This window comes from Amphibalanus amphitrite, unplaced genomic scaffold (genome assembly GCF_019059575.1).
Source record: "Amphibalanus amphitrite isolate SeventyFive unplaced genomic scaffold, NRLGWU_Aamphi_draft 000347F_arrow, whole genome shotgun sequence".
In the NCBI taxonomy this organism is placed as follows: Eukaryota; Metazoa; Arthropoda; class Thecostraca; order Balanomorpha; family Balanidae; genus Amphibalanus; species Amphibalanus amphitrite.
This window is the reverse complement of record NW_024881842.1, coordinates 354091-378487: the sequence shown is the minus strand read 5'-3', so window position 1 is coordinate 378487 and position 24397 is coordinate 354091. Positions and strand designations below refer to the sequence as shown.

Genomic DNA, 24397 nt, shown 5'->3' with positions numbered 1-24397 from the left:
GATATAAGTTTACAACAGGAAATCGATAAATTCGCAAATGGCAAATGTGCGCTAGAAATGAATAAGTTGGAATCAATCTGGAAGCATTAGTAGATAAAAAAAAACACTATCAGCGTAAAGGATTGTGAGATTCAACACGAAAGGCATCGTGAGAGAGTTTAGTGGGATTCTAGTTCTGTAGTTCCTTCCGATCCCGCTGATCGGTTTACATAGCTTCTAACTTTTCCTCAAGAAGCGCATTTCCACTTCAAAGCCTCTGCCCCGCGCTGGTCAGTTATCGACAACCGCCGTCTCAGAAGTTCGCTCATCATCCAGGCCGTTAGCGGACCATGGATGACCTGTCCATCGGAACGCCGATGGACTCAGTTGCGGTGGTGCACCAGGGTGACCGCTTAGTACTATCCCCTAATTTTCCAACACTCTTTTCGTTCTAGCTTTTGTTCTAACTTTTTGTCTAGCGAGACCTTTAAGTTAACCGAGCCGGAAAGATGCTAGGAATCAGGGTGAGGGCAGAGGGGAAGGCATTTATCTAAGAGGACACCCCGTTGCACCGCCGGGGCTGAGCCCGTTCGGCGTCCAGTGGACAGACCACCTAGCCCCGCCAACGGTCACCTCACCGGACTTCTGGCCTGCTCCAGAGGAGCTACCCACGTCGGATGAGGGTGACTGTCCAGTCCTGAACCTATAGGGGGTTTGAGCCGAGAGCGAGAATGATTTGACTCCCGAGGATGGGAAAGAGGAGCGGTGTCTTGATCTTGGCCGTAATACCGTGTCTGTTTTACTACTCTGTGTAATTTATCAACTTCCTCGTTAACATGAATGGTTTGCTTGTGAAAAGTAACGAGCCGAGAAACTGCCGAAACCTTTTGTCAGTGACTAGGCATACCTACGAACTACGCATGTTCCGCTTTTCCTTTTATTTATTTTGATTCACTCCTCCACAAAAAAAAAATGATAAAGCCACCCCGGAGTACTCGTAAAAACGTTCAGCTTTACACCGTTTACTTTCGTTGCTGACCACCTTTTATTACAACAATTAAGCGGCACTAAGTGCGAACAGCGTCTGTTGTGTATGTATACCTAGATGTACATTGTCTGTACACAATCCTCGCTACACACGGACGGCCGATTACCCACACATAGGTACCAAGTTCGCATGCTGACATTTTCAGCTTTGTTAGGCTAATAAACGTATTCGTGGCGAAGCCGCAAAGGATGTGATTGTAAAGAACGGATGTATACCATAATAAATTCAAGACACATACACACGCGCACACTATGAATATTTATACCTATAGGTACGGCCTTGTACAAAGACACCACTAGTGCTTGCCAGCAATGAATTAAATCATAGCACTGTGGGCCATGGTTTTCTACGGCTTTCTGATGCGTTTATAAACACCATGCGAAAAAAAGATGCATACGAGTACACCGTACGGGGGTACTAACTGATGAACGGATGGCGTCTCCCGAACGTGCGGAAGCACTTTTTCCCATACCTGCTACATTGCATGATTAAATCGAGACATCCAGGCATTTTAATGGCACGTGCACTGTACCACACTTTTCAAAGTTTAGTGCAGTGCTTTAATATTGCCAGCCGTGTGGTTCAAGGGGTGTGGTTAAACGCGTTGAACCACACGGCTGCTGACGTCACTATCAATTATAGTTGTGAGCTTTTTGGCAGGTATGGGAAACACCTTCCAGCCCTAAGGCCGGGAATTCAATAAATGTTGCACCTCGCTTTTTTAGCGAAAAGCACCTCGGGCCTAACGGCCCTCGGAGTTTTCGCTAAAAAACCTCGGTGACATTTATTGAATCATCCCGGCCCCGGGCAGGAATATATTCTGCGTCGAATGCAGGTTTGCTTCGGCCATTTGCAAAACTCTTCATCTAAAACAATATAAATATATACCTACTTAACACAAGAAATGGTAACTTATGCTAGCGTAGCACGTCTCGGTTTTAACTCACCACAAATGTCTAATTAATTCACATTAGCTCATGAAGCCACGAAGATACGCTCGCAGGCTTCACAACTCGCATGAGCATGGGGCAAGTCATGCACTCTTTATTACATACTGCAACTGCACATTGCGATCGACGCTTCAATAAAAAGACAAAAATAGAACACTTCAAAATATCACCATCGTACACAGCGAAGCCCAGACGACTCTCGGGCAACACAATCACACTGTCTCCGGCTGATGCCACCGGTATTTGGTGGCCGTGACCCCACCACCGTGCTGCAGTTTATACATCTCCACATCACGAGCCGTCAGCTCCAGATCCTTCCCAGGCTTCTTCTCACCGAACGACAGCCAAGCGATCAGACCCCCAATCATCAGCAGACCCCCTACCACCGCCATTACCGCCTCGCCAGTCAGGCGGGCGTGGGGCGTCCAGCCGCCAGCGCCATCTATCCGCGACACGGACCACCACAGCTCCGAGACGAGCACACCGAGGGTCACTAGTGAGGCCAGCTGGAAGGTGGGTCGGCCAGCGGAGAGCAGGCGGACGGCGGTCAGCGTCAGGGCGGGGCAGGCGATGCCGATCAGCAGACAGGCGCGGCGGTAGTACGGGAACTGGTCGCCCAGAGCGGCGAGAGCCCGCACCAGGCCGCTGCCGAGGTCAGAGACGCTCTCCGACTGGAAAAGAAGACAGAGGTGAGACGTGAGAACGGTTGGGAGATGGGCAATCGGTCAGGAAGATATACAAATAAACTATAAGACGTAAGTGCAAACATGCGTACGAAGAGACGCAGTTAAGGATAGATGTACGAACTGCAAACAGACAGACATGTGGCTTGAGAACGAATGCAGGCTGTGTGCGACTGGTCACTGGTAGCCGTACTAGCTACTTTGATATTCTGTTCAGCCCTATTGAGGGGTGAATATTGATGGCTAGCCTAGCGACAAGTACGTACGTGCGACCCAGACACACGTACGGCCTAGCCAACAAACACATTGAAGCCCCAGTCAGTCCAACTGACAGACCAAACGGGAAGACAATGGTGACAGCCGGGGACGCTGGATCTGTCAAAGGTGGCCATCCATATATTCATCTCTGCGCCCTTCTTTAGTGCTTCGCTAGCCTTCACATAGGCAAAACCGTCACCGCGGCCAGCGACAAGATGTTCCTGATAAGCATGATCCATAGAAGAGGAGCACAGGGCATACATTTTCCATCGATCTACCGTTCATAGTTCACTATACATAATTCACATGCCTATCAAATAGAGCGCGCTTATGTGCACGTCATTGTAACAGAGACCAAACGGGATATTGGATGGCTAATCGGACCAGCCAGTCATCCACCAAGCCGGAGCCGAATTGCGAAAACAACTTCCGGATCCTGACCCAACCGGGGTGGTTTAGGGCGAGATGACACAGCTGTCTGTATTGCACGGTCATTGTGAGCCTGAATAGTCCCGGTGCAATAAACGGTGTGTCCGTTCAACAGGGAGTCTAGCCCGTGCGCTTTGTGCCAGGGCTGCGGAGTCGATGGATTTTAGGATGACTCTGACTCCGACTCCGACTTCAAAATCGACTCCAACTCTGAATCCAACTCCGACTCTTAAGGGTTCTATTAAAATCCAAATTGATTGTGATATTTAAATTCACAATGGAGATGTTTTTATCCTGAAACGATCCTTTGCCTGAAACGATCCTTTGTGCGTTCCAAAGCTTTGCTTTTCAAATATGCATTAAAAATAACATGCAAATTTAAAAAGCAGGTTCTTGAGAATTCATCGTTTTCTGCTCCTTTCGCTGTAAACGTTCGTCCAAAGCAGCAAAATGACCCTTTTCGACAAAATCTAATTTCGAGCGCATTATCGTCAATCAAACAGGTACAGTGCATGAAGATGAGCCATGCAGCGTTAACTCATTCTCCGGAGTCGGAGTCGGTAAAATTTTGGCGACTCCAACTCCGGGCATAACAGTCGACTCCGACCGACTCCAACTCCGACTCCGACTCCGCAGCCCTGCTTTGTACACAACAGAGCTAACAACACGTGGGCATCCCGCATCCGTGCAACACCAATGGTTTCACACATTACGTGCGGTACAAAACACATTACACAATGCCTGTAGCGAATGTGCACTATGCGGTTAGCTGCCGACAAAATACACGCCGAAGCATGCAGCTGAAGTCTGAACATAGTTAGTAGAAATGTTTCAGTTTAGTGCATACTGCATATCGTTGTTCGCCTAAAGCAACCATCAGAAACGAGAGAACTGTTGAAACGAGCCGATTAGCCAGCACAGCTCGACACAGATCAACTGGAATAAATTAGCACTGATTGAAATTTGGACAAAATAAGCTATGATCTTATGGTTTCAACCAACAAAGTAACCTAAATACACGTGCATTGCAGCTTTTGAATCGCGTTACCTACGATAGATAACTTTATGATCCCGTAAAGTACGCACCTCTCCGACGCCGGGGACGAGGTCGACCCAGAAGAGAAGGGAGACGGTGACGAACGAGGCGGCGGTCATCAGGCCAGTGCTGGTGACGTCGTCCCACCAGGAGCTCTGACCTCCCTGGGAGAGATGGGGGGAGGCAGAGGAGAGAGGTTAGTACTCGGGCAAGGCCATGTCAATGTCGTCCCACCAGGAGCTCTGACCTCCCTGGGGGTGGGTGGGGGTGGGGGGGGGGGGTGGATGTCAGACAAGGTGGGGGAGAGGAGGGGAGACTGAACTGCCATAGGAGGGTTCACTGAAAAGGGGTACCTATATAAGACGAGATGGCATATCCATGATGATGATGTAGATGAAGAGGGAAAAGCGAAAATTGCATCATTTACAGTCATTTAGTTTAAAGGAGAATGACGAGGTAATTAAGCCAACACTCAACAGCTCAGTGTTCAAGAAATGATGAAATGAAAACAAAATATGTAGGCAAACCGGCCGCTGTTTAGTAAAAGCCGGCAAGCATTTGAAAGTGGGTAAATCTCATGAAGCAGTGTCACTTAAATAACATCTAGCGAGAGTTGAGAAGCTTTGGAAAACAAGCCTATTCTGAGGCGCTCAGCACCTGAACTAAAGTCCGACAATGCTTGACACTATTTGGTCTGCGGTCGCTTGTAAAGCCTTTCACCACCACTGACGGCCTCAGTGACACACGAATCAGCAACTCTCCCTCTCTTCCCTCTCTCCCTTTCTCTCTCTCTCTCTCTCTCTCTCTCTCTCTCTCTCTCTCTCTCTCTCTCTCTCTCTCTCTCTCTCTCTCTCTCTCTCTCTCTCTCTCTCTCTCTCTCTCTCTCTCTCTCTCTCTCTCTCTCCCTCTCGCTACCTTCCATCACGATCCCGCCATGCTTTTTACGGACCCGTTCCGCCACTCTCTCCTCTCTCTCCCCCTCTCTCTCTCTCTCTCTCACCTTGCCGCTCTGGCTGTGAAAGTGTGACTCAAGCACCATGCAGGCGCTGCAGACCATGGCCAGACCACTGGCCCCCACTGCCACCCAAAGAACGTGCTGCTCCCTAGCGGCGACCCCGGCACTTCGCCAGCTACCGCTGTGGTCGTTGCCATGGCAACTGTATTTGTTGCACGCCTGGTAGCTGACACCGATGAAGAGGCCCAGACAGACGACTACTTGGGCTATGGTGGAGCGGAGTCGCACTGGCGGAAGGGGAGAAATATGGGTCAGTCAGTCGGCTTGACAAGGAGACACCTTACTCTACTCGTACGAGGTCAGTTGGTTGGGCTGGGGCACTGGGGAGCACATAGGATCAGTCAGGGATCAGTCGTTAGATGGGATAACATACGAGTCAGTCAACTGGATATGGAACATACGGGATCAGTTATTTTTAGCCGAGGGACACATTTAAAAAGGTCAGTTAAACAAAGAGACGTTCTTTGGCTCAAGATTGGACACACGGAAACAGTTAATTGAATAATCATGCACGACAGGAACGACCACTGGGCCTAGTCGGTAGCGGCTAGCTGAGAAAAGCTTTAACCAGTTATATTGAAAGACGGAAACATTCGACAACATTGCGTACGAGTTCGGAAAACCGCTTCCTGATCACTCAACAGGCTGAGCCAGTCAATCTCGGTCTAAAACGGCAGCCGAGACGGCCCTCACGATTCTCATCGCTGACAATGCTCATACAAACAAAGCGCAGTTTAATAGCTAATGAGGCATACGGGTGGCTGAAAGCAAGGGCGCCGCACTTGGATTAGCTTTTCAATTAGTTCAGACCAGTAGATACTAGCCATGCATGGTATATAATAATAGCTATAGTGTATATAGCTGAAATGGACACACATTCACCACGCGGTCCTGGCGGATCACTATGTAAGTACATATAGCCTTGAAGGCAGGTCCTGCACATTCAAACGACAACTGTAAGCTTATTATACCACGCCCACCGGTATAAGCAGCAGCCAGCAAAGTGGTTACATGTTGTACAGCATTATAACGAGAAACGCCCGTAAAATCATGCATCACACCTTGTACATATGTACGACACATAAGTAGGTACTTACCTTTAAAAAGCCGTTAAAAACGTTCAGTGCTGTTCCTTCAGATACGTGCATTTCAGAGAGCTGAATCTAAGCGTACCCTTAGATTCAGACAGCCGAATCTAAGCGCACCATCGAGTTCTTACTTAGGTACCTAAAGATATAGTTGTCGCAGAAATAGATCTCCAACCCCATCCTCAGCCCCACCGTTACGAAACGGTGACCCCATCTGAAGCGTCGATGGTTATCTGCAACCGCTGTCAGTTCCAGCCGGCCAATCACTCTAGCATTGCATAACGCACCATCATCGTCCGGGTACGGCCGACCGACAGGAGACGCAAGAAGCCTTTGTCGACTAACCAGTTTTAGTGCGGGTCGGTTGTCAACCACGGTATCTAGCCGGGTCCGACCGGGACCGGAACAACGTATAGAGTCGGGGAACCAGCCTGACCTGACCTGACCAGATCCTGACTGAACGGAACCGGACCGGAGACGAACAATACCAGACCGGACCTCGACTCGATCTGACACTGATATTGGCCTGAACCGACTAGATACCAACTGGACTGGGACAAACATTGACCTGACTCGACCCGCCTTGACACTTATTTGTTTATTTACTTGTGCTTTTGGCCGTTCCGACTGCCAAGGCGATTTTGTGCCCATCAATGCGACCTGACCCGACATGGGGCGGAGCGGACCTTGATCTTACTTCCTCTGACCCAACCCTGACCCTAAACCACCCAGCCCGGGGCGAACCTTATACCTTACCCAATCCAACCCTGATCCGACGCGAGCTAACTTGACCCGACTGCGCCAACCCAACCTCGAGCGTTTACCTACCCTTCAAACAACCACACGCAATGTTTTCATCCGGTGCAAAAGTGTGTCAAGTGTGTAATTGATTCTCTCACGCTCTGTTGCTGAGCTATGTCTAATATCGTTCCAGTGGTCGCCGAGCAAACCAAGCCAATGCGGTTACACGACCGAGCGTTGTTTCCGGCCGGTCGGTGAAAGCGCCAGCGGCGCGGGGCGGCCGTGCGCCCGGCGACCAAAGCGGCGCATTGCGTAAAAACCGGCCGGCATGGTGATCCATGGGGTCATCTCCGTTCACGTGCACCGAGACAGCCAGAGGGGCTGGTTGACAAGATGGTGGGCTAATGGGCTTTGTCGGGCTGTCGGGTGCCACTGGCTCATCCAGAAAGGTGGTAAATAGGATTACTCGGGAGGCATGATATCCCATTTTCAAAAAAAAGTGTCTCGGTTTTCCAAAACTCATCGGACGTTTATGCGCCACTGTGCAATTTAAGATCTTTTCACAAATAAGATTTCCAGTTTTTGACGTGGGGAAAAATAGTCAATTTCGTGCTGCGGAACGGCAAATGCCCCAAATGCCCCTCATGGGGCAGCTGCAGGTTACGAAAAAAGGCAACAAATGTTGGCGGCAATTAAACACCTGGAGAGAGAGAGAGAGAGAGAGAGAGAGAGAGAGAGAGAGAGAGAGAGAGAGAGAGAGAGAGAGAGAGAGAGAGAGAGAGAGAGAGAGAGAGAGAGAGAGAGAGAGGGAGAGAGAGGGAGAGAGAGAGAGAGAGAGAGTGGGAGAGAGAGAGAGAGAGAGAGAGGGAGAGAGTCACATCGGTGGCTCACCTCTCGCCTCCGCTTCTTTCTCTGTACTTTTATCTCATCTATCGTCCCTGCGGTGTTTTTATTACATCAAACTCGGCCATCAGGGAGTGGTGCATCGCGAAGCGTGAAGAACGACAACCCCGTCACCATCCGATGAGTAACAAGGTGATGCCGGCTGATGCAAGTTGCAACATTGCAGCAGATCTGGCCGAGTCAACAGAACGGCTTCCCTGCACCCGCCGTGCGCCCTGCCACCTTGTTTATCGTGACGCCTTGCACCAGCCAGCTACATCGCTTCAGCTCTCTAGTTGCGAAAGTTAACCAGTCATCATAGCTGACTTTGCAAGCTTAGTCAGCGAGTTCGTCTGCTTTACTCCCCTTTCATGGAATGCAGTGGGTCCGTCAGTCCAACTCCAACAGGAAAGGAAAGCGAATGGAGAGAAGGGATCACTTTAAAGAAAGCGTCATGTTCCATTTTACAGTTCAGGTTACCTACATGACTAAAACAAAGCTCTGTCAACGATTGATGAATAGGTTGACAGTGTTTTGTCGTAAACAACCTACGCAGAAAAATATCTTGTCTGTACATCTGTTCGCACTGTTATAGATATGCAATACATATAGGTATTCGTATGTTAGCTGGCAGCTGCCAGCTGCTAGAAACTCTCAGTCTTGCTGACGTATGCCCGCAAACTTGTCGGCAAACATCGTTGGCAGAGCTGGAGGCGGCACATGTCAGGGGCATACGTAGCACCGTGTATCCATGCAAGGTCAGCAGCACCTGCCGAGTTAGTGGTAAGGTGTTACTGAGAGCGCGGCGCAATAGATCTGCAGAGAAGAGAGAGGTGGGGAGTTACTCCCACCTCTGCCTCATTTGTGCCAGCCCAGCAGCGTGCAGGCTGCAGCTAAATTGGCCGTCAGATGTCGGTACAGAGAAACAGGAGAGCGGTCTAGTCAGAAAGGTGCGCAAGTTATTTGGGGAGTCACTTCGTTACTGGAGATTAACTCACCCGGTTAAAGTACACGGTAAGGTCACGACCTATGGCCTATCTCTGACCTCACCGCAGCCGCTTCTGCCGGCTGGGGGCTCCGGCAGGAGGAATGCTGACGTCATACAATTGTAGCACGTTGAGCATCGAATTATGTAGCCCTGCAGCACGTGACCAGCCCGTGCTCCTGACGCCGTGTGGTAAATATCACGAACGTTCCGTACGTACAATGAACTAGCGGCTACGACACTCAGCCGGGCACCCAACAGGGATCAAATAGGTTACGTCGGGCGGGAGATTGGGTATACGAACGAACTATCCGGAATCTAGTGTGAGCTCGCATGGAAATTCCAAATCTCAGATTCACGACACACGACTCACGACCTTTCAGCTTTCTTCCCGTCGTGATCACGACAGCTCTACTCCGTATCTTCATGCGACAAAACTGGCTAGTTGCAGCTTTCGCCGTGTCATCGCTTTCGCTGTCGTTCCCGCTGAACCGTGGTTATGCGCTGCTCATTGCACCGTGGACGGACGGATATGGTGGAGAAAATCCCACAGGATGAGTAGTAGTGAGCACCAGACATCCGGCGCAATATGGTAACATTGGAGCGATGGAGAACTGGGCTAGTTAGTTATCTTTATGTGCTTTATTGCTGTCGCTAAGGAGAAGACGGGAATAGAGTACGGATGAGTCATTATAAGAGTGAAAGGTAGGTGGACTCATCTTCAGTGTTTGTACCCCAAAAAGAAACAGTACACTTCGTATCGCAACGCCAGCCTCGAAACATGACACACGCACGGGAGTCGGGAACAAGGAACAACCTCTGTATGGGCGACCGTAGTTATAATGTACTGCGGTGCAGTATACCTACAGGCGTTTGACTCTGCTGCCATCTAGTGAGCAAAATGAAAATAAAGCAGATTATCGCGAGTTCGGGCATTTAGCTGAGGTTCAGGCCCTTGGCAATTTGTAATTGTGAATCATCCTTCTGTGAGGAAGGTTGTGAGTGCTAAACGTATTTGTCACAGCTCCCTTTTACCCACAAATACGCGTATTAATGCCGCAGGAACCAGCAATGCTACTGCTTATCGCCCCTCTTAATCTTGGCAATCTCCCCAGTTCCCTGCGTGTTCTGTTGGTCATGTGCGCGTTTTCCTTTATGAGCTGATTCACTTTATATTGTAATCGTGGCACACCTCCCTTCCTTAATCCTAGATTTACTAAATATGATGCGTCTAAGTCTGGCCGCCTCTGGTCGTCGCGACCGCAAGTAGGTACATGTGCATGACATGGGTACGATATCACAGGCAACACTCCAGCATTATCACCGAATTCCACAATCCCCGCAAATCAGTCTACAAAGCATGTTCCCGCTAACATAGGTAATCGCGACATGATTTAGAAACAAGGTCAGCAGATAGCAGCTACATGTGTTTACAATGTAAATATGGCATAACTAAAACTCGGAAACATGCAGGGATATCTCTTGTTGGTCAGTTTAAGGGTTTGACGCAAATTGCATAGCTTGCAAGGCGCTTTCGGCCTAAATCGCAAAGAAAGCAAACAACATTGAAAAAAAACGGAGTTGTCAGCCCAGGTGCCTTCTGTCGATTGCCAGGACACGCATACGACCTGATTCACATTTGGAGGCAGTCGGCATGCTCTCCCAGGCTCCCTCTCACTTTTGGAGGCGGTCATCATGCTCTCCCAGGCTCCCTCTCACTTTTGGAGGCGGTCATCATGCTCTCCCTCTCACCTTTGGATGCGGTTGGCATGCTAACCCCCTCAGTGGCTCTCACTTTTAGAGGCGGTGGCACCATAACCTTCTCACCTTTGGAGGCGGTCAGCAGGTGACCCATGAAGGCGAACACGATGACGACCGCTACCAGCGGGTCTTGGACGTTACATCCCAGCCGGTTCTGATGTCTCCCAGCCAGCACCAGCAGGCTCCCCACCGAGCAGAGGGCCGCTGCCACCGACAGCCGCCCCGGCGCCGCCGGCCGGCCGCCCCTCCAGAGAGCCACGGCGGCCGCCGGCGCCGCCGCCGCCAGCGTCACCAGCGCCAGCGCCGCCGCCGCCGGGTACGCGCCGACGCCCGCCGCGCGCGACGCGTCGCGCAGCAGCGCCAGCTGCACCAGCAGGAGCGCAGAGAGCGCGACTAGGAGGGCACTGAGCGCCGCCAGTCGGCCAGCGCCCGGCGGCAGCGGGGGCCGACGGTACACCATAGCGCACGCCCATGGCAGGTCGACGGTGGAGGAGGGCGACGGTGGGGAGATGGGGAGCGAATCCTCCCTCTCCGGGTCCTCCTCGGCTTCCTCCGGGCCGGGTACCAGCGCCAGGCGGTCCTCACTCGGCATCCTGGTGTGATCTGTGTGTGTGTGTGTGTGTGTGTGTCGGCCGAGTTTCCCGGCCGGTCAGACGACCTGGCGGCAGAAAAACCCGACCCGTTCACCGTGGACCGGTCACCTGGCACCTGCCATCGCCCAGGTCATGGTGGACCTGTCCAGGGGATGTTTGACCTACTATCATAATGTGTCCGTGCCCACATGACACGGGGCGTTAAGGTCATTCCAGGATCGCCATAGATTGACGCTTAGGTCAGGCATCGCAAGTCGGGCCCCTCCATCATTATTAAAATTAGAACAATAATATAAAATTTATGCCTACATATGTAGAGACTGACATCTTTAAGCTTTTACGGAGGAATGCCATATTGGGAGCCTGGGTGGGGAGACTTTGGGAAGTAAAGAAGGCGCGCTAAAGTAGCCGAGATCATCGCTGTATACAAGCTTATCGGTTACCTATCCGGCATACCTACCACAAAACAGTACAATGTTCCTAATACCATAACTGTTCGTACAATCCTAAAGCGCAGGGCATTCTGCAGCGCCTTCCGATTTTGATATGCCCATGTGTTTGTATGCCTTTAATATAGGTATCCAATTTAATTCGCTTCACACGCCTGACCTGAATGCTCCGCTGCGTTAATCGTGTCATTTGTTATGTCGACTTTAGATGACTCCCGAGGAAAACAATATTCGATGAAGAGATTTGTCAGCTGTCACGATGTGAACGACATTGTGTGCAATCCGTAGATAACGCACATGCGAATAGGTAATTGGCATGTTACCATTAAACAAAGCAGATGTTACGTCTAATGGAGTGCACCTCTTACTTTAGGCCTTGCAACAACATTGCAATGCCTCGATTAAAAAGGCAGCGCGATCTGAATACGAGAGTCGAAAATTCAGCAGGGCCTTTCTCGGGGCGTGCCTTCGGGCCGGCTATAAACAATTAACCTATTAACCCGCGCCCTGCTGGGGGGGGGGTGTTTGAACACCCCCCTTGTGGTTTTTCGCGAATATCTCAAAAACGGCGGCGCGGAGCGCCGCCGTTTTTGGTACACCTTATCATACATAAATTCTACACATGTTGTGAAAATTTCAGACCAAGGTCATTCAAGGTCAGGTCACCAGGTCACTTGAAGTGACCTCACCTCATAAAAAGTTTCAATGTCTGTCATAGCTACACCGAGTGGCCGATCGCTTTGAAACTTTCAGCGATTGCTAAGAGCAATAGCATGTACAAAATGTATATCTCAGAATTTTGATATCGATGACCTAAGGTCAGGTCAATTTTGCGACCTCCCCATTATAAGTCAATGGGAGAAAATTGAAATGCGCCTCTTTTGGACGAAAGACATTATAAACACTCCCAAACACTGAATTACAAGTGGTTTAGACACACTGAACATGGAAATGGTGTCCGTGACACCTGTTTATGCCCTGAGGTAATCTTAGGTCACGAATGGTATCTAACAGTTTTTCGCAAATAACTGTTGATAGAGGCATGCTAGAGCGATGAAAACGCCTTAGATGTGTTCAGCTCGACGATACGGATCGACTGATATGCAACATGACCCTTTCCGGTCAGGTCATGACCTTGACCTGAGGTCAAATTTTCAAGTTGATCTTTCAAGGTCAAGTTATAGTTCATTCGATGCGTCTTGACGAGAGGAACACGATGCTGGTAAAAGTAAGCTCGTACAAGGCTTGGGTCAAAAGTTATTGCAGAAAAACTGTTTCCGAAAAAATCGGCTATTTTTGCAGTTTTTGCCCCCTGCAGGCAAAACCGTTGACGTTAGGTCAAATCTGAAAGAATTACTCAGAAAGGGCGTTAATAGGGCTATCGAATGCGCTTTTCCGCGGCGCTGTAGCTCTATTGGTTCCCGAGTTATGCGCTGGCTTCTTGGAAATTGTCGACATTCGACCTGGAAATCGGCGAAATTTTGCCTTCGATGACCTCTGGTGACCTGACCTTTGACCTGACCAAAAAATTGACCGATGTGATTTCCTCATTATTTTTGACGCTCTTTCGAACGCTGCCTTCCGCGTATCGCTACGTGGCCCAGGAGCCGAGTTAGAAGGGGGGGTGTTCAAACACCCCCCCCCCCCCAGCAGGGCGTGGAAATCCAGGACCCCCAGCCGGGTGCGGGTTAAAACAGTACCAACACCCGGCAGCCGACCAACAGCCTTCTGCTTCTTTTGTTGAAGCCTGAAGACATTCAACCGTTCAAAGTGAAAACCCATCCGCTTTTATCGAGACTGACTGGGTGGTTCGCAAATTGGTTCTTAAATATATGGATTTCTTAAAACATGCTTACATTCACATCAATTTGCACCTGATCGCATGTTCACGTCCTCCGAACCTCACCTGTGTCGTGACCTATGACCTCTCCGGCAGCTGCTCCGCGACCCCTGACCTATCGCCAGCACACCTCCGACGCTACAGCACTCCCGGCGCTTCCGTCGCTCTCGATTTCGGTCTGCCGCCGCCAGCCGCCCGGCATCGAACCGTCACCGTGCTTTCTCCCGTCCAACTAACTGCCGGCCGGCTGGCCGAGCAGGCGGCGACCCGCGGGGCGCCCCTCCCCCGGCACTGGAACCGACAGCCCCGCCCCCTCCGCCTGCCGGGACTGCAGCGGCGCATGTACCGACACCACACAGCCGCCCCAAGGTCAGACTCGAGAGGAGCGGTGCAGTGACAGTCCCCTGGGAGACATCGGGACGATTAGTCACAGGTGTGACTGGAGACGGTTAATGAAATGTTTAGGGCCGGTGGTCAAAAACATCGCCAGAATTTTTCATGTCTATCTCATCTCTATGTGCATGTGCAACGTGAGCTAACCTATTTACAAATTACAACTTCGCAAGACGTAAACAAATACAGGGTGTCTCAAAAGTTCGCTTACAGGTATACCAGCCATGCTTCTTTGTCAATAATTCTGAATCAACAAGAAATTAAAAGTCGAAATTTCGCATGGGCATTGGTGACAACCTTCCTCAAGCAGTCTCATTGTTTTCAAGTGCATTCGAACCTTCATGAGCTCACAAAAAGGGTTCACCTCTGACCATGGGTCAGGCACGAAAATGTAGGTTGCAAAGTCGGGTATGTTGTGAAACTCTCTGTTTCAGGAGTAATGGGAATGGTTAAGTCGGAAATGACACATGGCTAAGTGTCGGCGAGGATGAGTGCAACATGATGATCATCTCATAAAAACGGTGGCTAAAATTTTTGAAGGACGAAACCATGCGAGACTAACGGCGTTTTGAACGACCCTCGCACGACAGCAGACTCGTGTTCCGGAAAGCAGCTGAAAATGCGGTCATAACTATTGAAAACTGGCAAGAAGGTCACAGACAGAGGTTACCCATTTTCAAAAAGTGCAGGTCATTGTAAAATAAAGGCAAATTATAATTTAAAATTGTTTATAATATCTATAACGCTAATTTTTGGGGACAATAACACAAAAATCGTCAATGCCAAGGACACCTGACCCTCCAAAAGTGTCAGTTATTGTAAAATTTTATCTAACGAAGTTTCAAGAGGCAGATCTGCAGCGAATAATTTTCTTTTAAACACAAAATCCCGATAAAACCACACAATGGACAGGTTTGGGCCGTTTACAAAGCAGAACCTCTCCCGAGGAAAACACTCCGCAACCGAGCGAAGGTCTTGGCATGGGGAATGACGAGCGCTTGGAATTTGCAAAATTTGCACAATGTGTCTGAGAAACAGACGTCCGACACATTCTGCTACCATATGATGCGAAAAATTTACTCCTGGCACTTCCCGTTTGTTCAGGACTGGGGTCGTTTTGAAAAGGAAAATGGCGCTTGGGATGTCGGCGCCAGTCATTCATGAAGGAGTTAGCGCCAGAGAATGCCTACAAAATACTCATGAATGGTGTCGATGCAAGCTGTCGGCTTTCATGGAAAATCAGATGTTGCCGGGGAGCTAGTCAAAACTAAATCCGACGCAGAAACTGCAGGGGATTCCCCTGCAAGAGCTTGAAAGCTGGTAACCTTTTATCAGCCTCCGGCAGCTGACGGAGCAACAAAAATCGGTATGGGCAAATATTTTTGGAGATACAGCAAAGGGGTTGGTTTCTAACCTTCTTAATCAGTTGTCAAAGCATGCATATTTGTCTAGTGTACACACAGACACCAAAACCTTATACTTTTGGCCGGTTCTTATATGCTTTATTGGCATGGGAAATGTGTAAGCGAACTTTTGAGACACCCTGTAGTTGACCCGCTTCTATGTAACTCCTAGAAGCGGGTCAACTATAACCGTAGAACTAGATTGTTTAAAATAAACAAACAATTTTCGTAAGAATTGTTTTTTCTATTGAAAAACAAACGGAGCAGTTTTGGTAACGCGTTGCTTTTCACGTGTTTGCTCCCACCATTTCTGGTTTTCTGCTGTTATATAACAACAGCTTGGTTATTTTTAGTCCAGCCAAGAAAATTCACAGCTGAAGATACCTGACCAACGGTGTTGGTACTGCTCATGATACTCAGATTGAGGTCTTACAGTCACGCGATAGCCTACACATTTGGAGTACATAAAACCTAAATGCGCAGCTTGGACTGTTTACGAACGATTAAACTTGAGCTTTACGACTAAGAAGCAGCCAAGCATGTAACAGGCCAGGGTATGCGACAACTTGCAAATGCCTTGCATGTTCTTTACATCACGCAAACATAATCGACTTGACATATTCAATATGTAATTCATGTCAGCTCATAGGCGCGGGAGCCGGGGGACAGCTTGCCCCCCCCCCCCAAACTCAGGGACCGTGGGGGCGGTGCCCCCACAGCTTTGAGACGGAATACCACACTTTTTCGCAAATGTTTTCTTCTTTGTTAAAAAAGCCGAGGGATGAAAAATAAGTGGCCTAAAGCCGGTGAGAAAACTAGATTTGGGGGTACCCTAGGTTGATCTCTATTATGGTGTGCCCCCCCCCCCCCCGCCCCCAGTCGGAAAGTAGTTCCCGTGCCCCTGCGTCAGCTGAAGAGTTCAGTGGCAGATACCCCAGCACCCAAATGCTCCAGAGAAAAGTGACATTATGATTGCACCAACTCTGTACTCCCGACCCAAGACTGGATGGATGACACTACACCCATAAAGGCTGGAGACTTCCACACGCGGGTAAGTCGCGTGTAAGTGGTTTGCGGGTAAGTTGGCGTTTATCTCGCGTTTAAGTCGGCGGGTAACTTTGCCCGGAGACTTCCATCTGCGGGTAAATAGTTTGTTCGCTAAGTTAGCGAACGAACTTACACGCGAGCCACCCCATGTATTAAGTTCGCGGGTATCTTTTCGGTGGTGCTTTTTTGGTCCTTAGGGGTTTTTAAAAGTTTATTTCTGTGCAAATTTTATGTGCAAGTGATAGACAACAGTGCAATCATCTAGTTCTGGCTTTTTCAGCCAGTTCGGCCTCGCCGTTCGGTTGCTAAGATTAGACGAATTTGAGGTCACCTTTTCATAGTACTGAGGCCAGTTTTACCAACAGAAAAATTGCCGCCTGGCGGAATTTTTCGCCTAAAGGCCGATTCACATACGGATCGAGAGCGGTAAAGCCCTATCCGCTTACGTGCTTATAGCGTTTACACTCCGTATGTGAAACGGTCTTTAGGCAAAAAATTCCGCCTGGCGGCTATTTTTCTGTTGGTTAAACTGGCCTCTGTGCTTGTTGAGGGGTTACAAATTACGTATTTCATCACTGCAAGTATCCAGATGTTTTCAACAAGTCATACATGAGTAATCAGAGCAATATTTGAGTTGACAGAATTGAGGATGTAGGACTCAAATTTTCAAATACCTAGGTATTAGTCTATTTCCATCGCACCTATCTCCTTGCCACCAGCTGCTATTTCGTAATCTTCGGGATAGTGAGATGGGATTCGTATCGCATCCGAAATAATGTGATCGTCGAGCCAGCCGGCTAGTGTCGGGCCCCTGTCGTCGCACTTCGCGTTACGTGTCAGTGGGGCGAGGACCAGCTCAGTGGAAGCAAAGCAATGCGAGTTTCCGGTCAACAACCATGGACAGGAAGAAGAGGAGCAGAAATATCAGCAGTAGAGACATGCATTTGTTAGCCGATGTCATGAAGACTGAAGTAAAAGTCATCGAAAATAAGCGACACGATGGAAGGAGTGATGAAGAACGAAAACGGTCTTGGAAGAACATTGTTACAGCCTGTAATGCAAGGTCAGAAGAAAAATGGGACTAGAAACAGCTGACACAGCTCTGGAGAGATATGAAAAGGACGGCCAAAAAGAACCATTAGCGGTTTAAACGGCAGCAAATGGGCACTGGTGGTGGACCGGATCCTGCGCCGTTGGAACGTTAGCCACCCCCGCGACACGCACATATTAAACTGATCACTCGGTGATAATCGTCCTTTGTGTGGCATTGAATTGGACACCGACGACGCCTCACCGGTGAAGTGACGGGGCGGGGGTGAGGACGGGGGGTGACGGAGACGAACCGACGAGGGCAGACGAGTAATCTGAGATACGGCTGTTGCAAGATCATGCAGTAGACTGGCGGTCGGCCATACAGAGTGAAATATCACAAGGCGATTAGCATTATTGATGCTGATTGGCACGGCTTCAAACGCTGTTCTGGTTAGGTTAATGCATCACCACATCCCATTGTTACGGCTGTACTCATTGCATGTGTAAAAACGCTGATTGGGGGCCACCGGTCCCATAAATAACGGAATTACGCACTTGTTCATTGGACCAGCTGATCGCCGCATCCCGATCAGCTGATCGGGAAGCCCTTTAAACTGGCGTGTAAGTCGGCATTTAAATATTTACACGCGTGTAGCTACCCACCAGTTAACCGCGGATGGAAGTCCCCGGGTAAAAGTTGGTGGGCAGCTACACGCGTGTAAGGAAGTTAGCCACCAAAATAAACGCGAGTTAACCGCAAACTGGAAGTCTCCAGCCAAAATGTCTATGTCTAATATAGGTAGACAAGGCAATATACGCGCACCAATATATTATATACAGACGCTGTCGAGGCCGATGTCGACCGTAGAGACATGGGTACAATCCAGTCAGAAACCGGTCAAGGGCATCGCTAGCCAGCCCGGGGCTGTATCTTGCACTGCAGCTGTTCAGTGTTAGTGATCCTATCGCTACCCGTGGGAGATGAACGATGGAATAGTCACCGCGGGGTAGGTCCACTCTTCCAGGCACGAACTCTCAAGGTCAGGTAAAGCTCTCAACACTAGGAATCGGTGGTCAGAACTCAGAATCAGTGCTGCGGAGTCGAAGTCGGTCAAATTCGACAGCTTTGCTCGTAGTCGGAGGAAGAGTCAGTTTTTAGAAGCCGGAGTTGGAGTCGTAGTCACCGAAAATCCATCGACTGAGCAGCCACGGTCGGATCCGTCAGCACTGAGCAGTGAGCACTCGTCTTACTCAGCAGACGTCGTCAACAGTGACCACATAGCAGTCAGAGGCCAGTGTTCAGCGCTCATCGTTCAGCGAGTTGGATAGCCAACAGTCAACAGTCTACCATTAGCAGTCAAAAGACAGGAGCTATCTAGTGGTCAGTCAATGTCAGTGGACACAAGGCACTCAGCGGTCTGTAGAAAACAGTCAGCACAAGTCAGCGTCGGTAACCCAGTAGTCAACTGCCAGCAGCCACCACTCACCTTGGTGTCCCCTGTCGGAAGTCGATAGTCCTATATATGCGGGTCCTACCTCTATGTAAGCAGCCACACCATTGCCTGTCGGATGTTGGCGCCGTCTCTGACATGTCAAGGTCATATTTATACCAATCTGATCGACCTGCGCCTCGACTCCATCCCAAGCCAGCCGGCGCCAGTCTCAGCTGGCTTTGTTTCTCTTTCGACCAACTGATCCATTATGCATCAAGCGGGCCTTGACAGACATGACCTGGCCGCAGTGCCGGTGGTCACTCGGCTCCATTGTGCTGAAGCCGCCGCCGCCCAGCGACCGATAAATGTTGCGACAGGAGTGGGGTGAGAGTACTGAGGTTTGCCGGCGGGCAGTGGTGTGACTCCAGCTGTGTGCCTAACCCAGCTCTCAGGGCACGGGTACATGGGAATTCCCAGCCGGCGCGGACGGGCTGTGGTTCACAGCAGCGGCGGCGATGTGGTGTCGAGCCCAGAGGGCCGCAGGTGAGTGGGTTCGGTTCGGTGCGGCTCACAGCTTGTGAAGAGATGACGTCAACCAGCGAGAAGAAAAATTGTGAATCGAATCTGCTTCTCATGAAGCCAGGGTCGCTGGTCAATGATTACCGCAGGCCAACATTTGCGGTTTTCACAAGAACGGGAGTAAATGGGTAGACCGTAAGCGACACCCGTAAGCGCGCGTGGTGAGCACTTGTATGGGTTCATCTCACCCCTGTCCCCAACCATATTGATTATTGAATATTGATGCTCCGTGACTTGCTCCCATTCTCAGTGTCTCAAATCAGTTATGCCGGGGCCCTGTCATACCAGGCATCAACTACTAACATCATAGTTCAAGTAGCTGGTTTGGTCAGGTCTAATAAGTCCCAAGCCACAGATGAGGATAAAAGAAGGTAGACGTGAACGTAAGCATATTCTTGCTGCGAGAACTAAGTCCGCCCTCGAAATAACCAGGTGTTCAATCAGTTTCGAGTTTCGACGAGTGTCTTATATTACACTCAAAACGTTCAACGTCTGTCCAAAGCGAAACCACTCCTCATACCTGCGTAGTACGCATCGAGAGCAGTCTCCACAGCTGCTCCTGTATCTAACGGACCCAGTCTGGCTCTCACCACTCTATCGCCTCATCAGAGCCACCTGAGCCGGGCAGCTATGTCTCATTAGTCCTGGACCGACTAAAATCCGCCCGGCGACATGTGAAAGCCCCGGCCGTCCACAGATCAGCTACAACCGGCGGTTTTGGGTGAGACTGGCCCTGTCGGCCCGGCCGCCAGTCTGACAGGTCCGGTCTCATGCTCTGCGCCCGCCTGTGGTCGGACAGGGTCGTACCTCTGGGCTCCCAACAGGACGGCTGCGACGGGACCAGTTCTGCCGGGAGTTTTCTCGCCTTCGTCCGGCATCCAGTGAGGCTAGTTCTCACCCAGTGACGCAGTATGGTAACCGTGTCGTGACTGGAGATTAGACTCGACCCTCGACCCATCCGACTGCATGGATCCAATGATGTGACGTCCAGAGTAATCAGTTTATCAGATTATCGTGGTGCAGCACAGCGTGTATCGTGTGATTGTTGCAGTATCCAACCGTCATGGGTATATACAAAGTGCGTGCTCAATGGAGTGGATCGTGATGTTCAGCCACGAATATTCGAATCATGGATTGTGCTTATTGGTCCCCTACGGGTGTTCCATCACGTTCTTTATCATTCATCATTACCCTACTCAACAGAACTCTATTCGCTTCTTCATTTGTCCAATGAGCTTTCCAATGTGGAGCCACTGATTGAGACGAGCTTCTACCAGTCGCATCTCCGATCGATATCTTACGGGTTAAACTAGCTTCCACATATAATCGCATCTGTACCAGGATGGGTCGGTAATCGTTCTAAGGATAATGATTGATACACATCACTTCACAGCCAGAATCAGATCCCAGGCATTGCGTTAGTCGTGTTGATCAGCATTAAGCTGAACTTTTATGATCAATCATTGAACGGGCGTAAAGGCCCGGTCACACATACATGACGTACGGCCGGCGCAGGCCGGCGCATTGCAAAAAGACCAGTGCGTCGTCGTGCGTTGATGTGTGACCAACTTTTGTCAAGAGTCAGCAGGAAATAGCAGCTTTACAACGAATGCACAACGCGCTGCAAGCGCTTTGCCAGCGCGCCGGGCGTATACAGGGCACCTACATAGCGAATACAGAGCGCATAAAGTGCGCACACACAACGGATGCACAGCGGCTTGCTAGCGCACGGGACGCATGGATCGCGCGTACACCGCGCATTCAACGCACAGTCAGCGAACTTCACTTTGCAGCGGCGCAGTGGTCCGTCTTGCCTGTTGTCATATCAGTAGGACGCCAAGGAGGGCACACCCTCATCGGCCATCCATGGAATTAAGGGATATCAAGATGCCTCCCAAGGCAAAGGGACGAAAGGCGACCTGCACGAAGAAAAACACTAAATTCTGGCATCAAGAGCAGGAGGAATTGAAAGGAGCCTATGCACTATGCAGCAATGACGCAGAAGAGTTGCCCATTAGGGTAGAAGGAGAAATGAGGAGGTAGGGCGGGACCGTAGACATACGCCAGACGAACGCCGTGCGCGCTACATACTCGTTCAGCTCTTGTTTATCACGCCTTTATAGTCTATGCGTATCCGTTAGACATGCGTTAGAGGCACGCTATGTCCGCGCTAGGTATTCGCTACGCATCAGCCGACGAGCACACAACGAATACCCAGCGTGTGTTCCGCGTGTATCTGGCGCTGGCCCAACGCGCTCCGCGTGTGTCTGGCGTTCGTCTTCGTGCGTCGAGCTCAACGCACATTTTTGAGCATGCACAAAAATTGTCGACGCACGCAACGAATGACGACGCATGATACCGTTGGCCCAGCGCACTCGACGAACGAGTAACGAATGCATAGCGCAGGACGACGCATTGACCTAAATGAATGAATTTTTGGTGCGCGGGCCGTGCGTCGTGTATGTGTGACCGGGGCTTAACACAACACAGGCCACAACAATAGTTCCTGTTTTACTAGTTCCTGGCTCCGCCGTCCGTGGCGCTCCTGTCACCATTCCGCCGTCGAGGGTTCCCCAATGCTATACAGGGTGGAAAGTAATTACGCGAACATACTTTTTCGTCTTATAGCAATGGAAAAAGCGGCGGTGACATGAAAATTTCATCTTTTCATATATTCCTATTTATGTGCGATACACTGACAAAGGCGTTCAGGCATAATTGACATGAGCATGTCAAGCACTGTTGGCCAAAGCTTAGTCCACGCCTCCTGGAGCTGTCTGGTGAGGCAATCGATGTTAGTGGCTACTAGCAGCTCTTAGACGCTCTCCTGAAGAGTCGCCTGGATATTTTTGATCAAATTGAGGTCTGGGCTATTCCCAGATTGACCATTATATGCCCAGAAGAAGAACGGGTTCTCAAAGCACCAGTCTTGCGTCTTTTTGGCCGTGAGAGGAAGGACTTTATCAATCATGAAGAAGAGTTTCTTTGCGTTGGGCACAAAAGTGCGCTCAATCATTTTGCCCCTTTTGGTGCATTGATGGATTAGATAAAGAGACTCGTCTGGAAGGATGTTCCACTAGTTGTATACTTTATTTTTTGTGGCCTTGTTGGTCACTACATGCAATTCTGACACCATCCGGGCGCTCATAACACGCTGATGTGTGTTCCTTTGCCGGATGTTTGAAGGTTGGGACGGGCGGGACGTCGGACGCATCAGCAGCCCCCAACGCGTTGTTCTGCAGGTTTGACGGATGAAATAGCTTCGAAGATGTCTCACCCAACCACAAAGCCAGCTGCCTGTCCTCCTCTGTTCAGGTTTGGCGGTCTTAAGAAAACTTAAATTGACAATCCTGCTGTTAATTCATGAATTTTGGCCATCTCGATTGTTTGTACGGTTTGATTTTCGAATTTTCACGGATTTATGCATGAATCGTGATATCTTAGATGGGGTACCCGGCCAAAGTAAACCATTTCGCCTGTTTTCGGGTCGACTGTTGTCGTTTGGTCGCGGAAATGGTGACCACCCATTCGGCGCCTGAATTCGCCGAGGTTTTACTGCCGCCAACGGCTTTGCTTTTTAAGTCCTCTTAAGTTTTATTATGCTTCAACCAAACGTGTAATTGAGTAATGCTGGTGCCGAGACCGTTCCGAGTCCCTTCCGCACCAATCCAGCCAAAATAATCACAAACGCTTTCCCTGGCAACTTCAAATTGATCTCTTTGCCCATTTTGGTCTTGAGCAGCGTATGGCGTCAGCACCACTCGAAGCCGAGAGGTGTTGTAGACCTTCCAAGTCATTTTTCAAAGTAAGGTCACTTTTGTTAGATGAGGCGACAACAAACACGACCAGTCATGTTCCATAACAGCCCGCGCTCATGCAAAATCTCCACTGACAGGCGAAATTGTAAGAAAATACATGTTCGCGTAATTACTTTCCACCCTGTACATACAGGGTGAGCCATAAAGATTTACCCATCAAAAATTTAACTTTGATTCAAGGCGCGCTGACATAGCTATGGCATCTTTTACATACATTTAACAACGTCATCTCCTTTGCTAATAAATGTTGTCTGTTTTCTGTATGCTTGCATTCTTCTCACGTTACGCGCCCGAGACGCAAGAGCACTATGGCACGCGGCCGCCGCACAGTCTTTTTTCACTTATTTTCCTCGATCACCCATGCTATAACAATGCTGCGCCGTGTCATTTGCGGTGTTTCAGGGACTCGGTAGAGTCGGGTTTTCAGGATATTTCAGTTTGCGAAGCCCGTGGGGCTGAAGTCGGGGATAAATTGTGCCCAGCATTCTTTAGACCAAGGAGTGTTAACCCGCGCACCGACGGGGGGGGGCGGATATCCGCCCCCCCCTGAGGTTTTTCGCGAATAGCGGGAAAACCGCGGCGCGTAGCGCCGCGAAATTTGGTATGACTATTCCCTCATCACTTTTACACATGGTGTGCAAGTTTGAACCTCCTACCTTTCAAGGTCAGGTCACCAGGTCACTTTGAATGACCCAACCTCAAGCCACTTTTTTGCAACTTTGTCACCGTGCCAGAGCTACAGTAGATGTCGGAGGCCTTTGAAAGTCGCAGGATGTTATTAGGTCATTAGTAGCTACAATTTGTATATCTCGGAATTTTGATATCGGTGACCTAAGGTCAGGTCAATTTCGCGACCTCCCCATTATAAGTCAATGGGGGAAAAATCAACTCCCTGTTTTTACCACTAAAACGGGTCGGAATGGCCCCATATACCATACATGACTTCATATACGAT

The 24397-nt window shown here is 49.8% G+C and overlaps 1 protein-coding gene across 1 annotated transcript; it reads right to left on the bottom strand.

Moving 5' to 3' along the window:
* Positions 1 to 1730: 1730 nt before the first annotated feature.
* On the bottom strand, positions 1731 to 13973 carry LOC122389202. Its single transcript, XM_043380983.1, has 5 exons — positions 13804 to 13973; positions 10922 to 11513; positions 5384 to 5625; positions 4434 to 4547; positions 1731 to 2648 (listed from the first exon to the last, which is right to left on the bottom strand). Exons 2-5 carry the CDS (start codon positions 11445 to 11447, stop codon positions 2190 to 2192), a joined length of 1341 nt encoding a protein of 446 aa, XP_043236918.1. The 5' UTR covers positions 11448 to 11513; positions 13804 to 13973; the 3' UTR covers positions 1731 to 2189.
* Between the last annotated feature and the right edge of the window lie 10424 nt (positions 13974 to 24397).

What these genes read in the sequence shown, in the direction of transcription:
- LOC122389202 (XM_043380983.1), bottom strand. Translation starts at nt 11,447, where the DNA reads ATGCCGAGTGAGGACCGCCTGGCGCTGGTACCCGGCCCGGAGGAAGCC. An exon ending in CCTGCTGACCGCCTCCAAAG is followed by an intron (nt 5,626 to 10,921) that starts GTGAGAAGGTTA and finishes CCCTTCCGCCAG; the next exon opens with TGCGACTCCGCTCCACCATA. An exon ending in TCGTCCCCGGCGTCGGAGAG is followed by an intron (nt 2,649 to 4,433) that starts GTGCGTACTTTA and finishes CTTCTTTTCCAG; the next exon opens with TCGGAGAGCGTCTCTGACCT.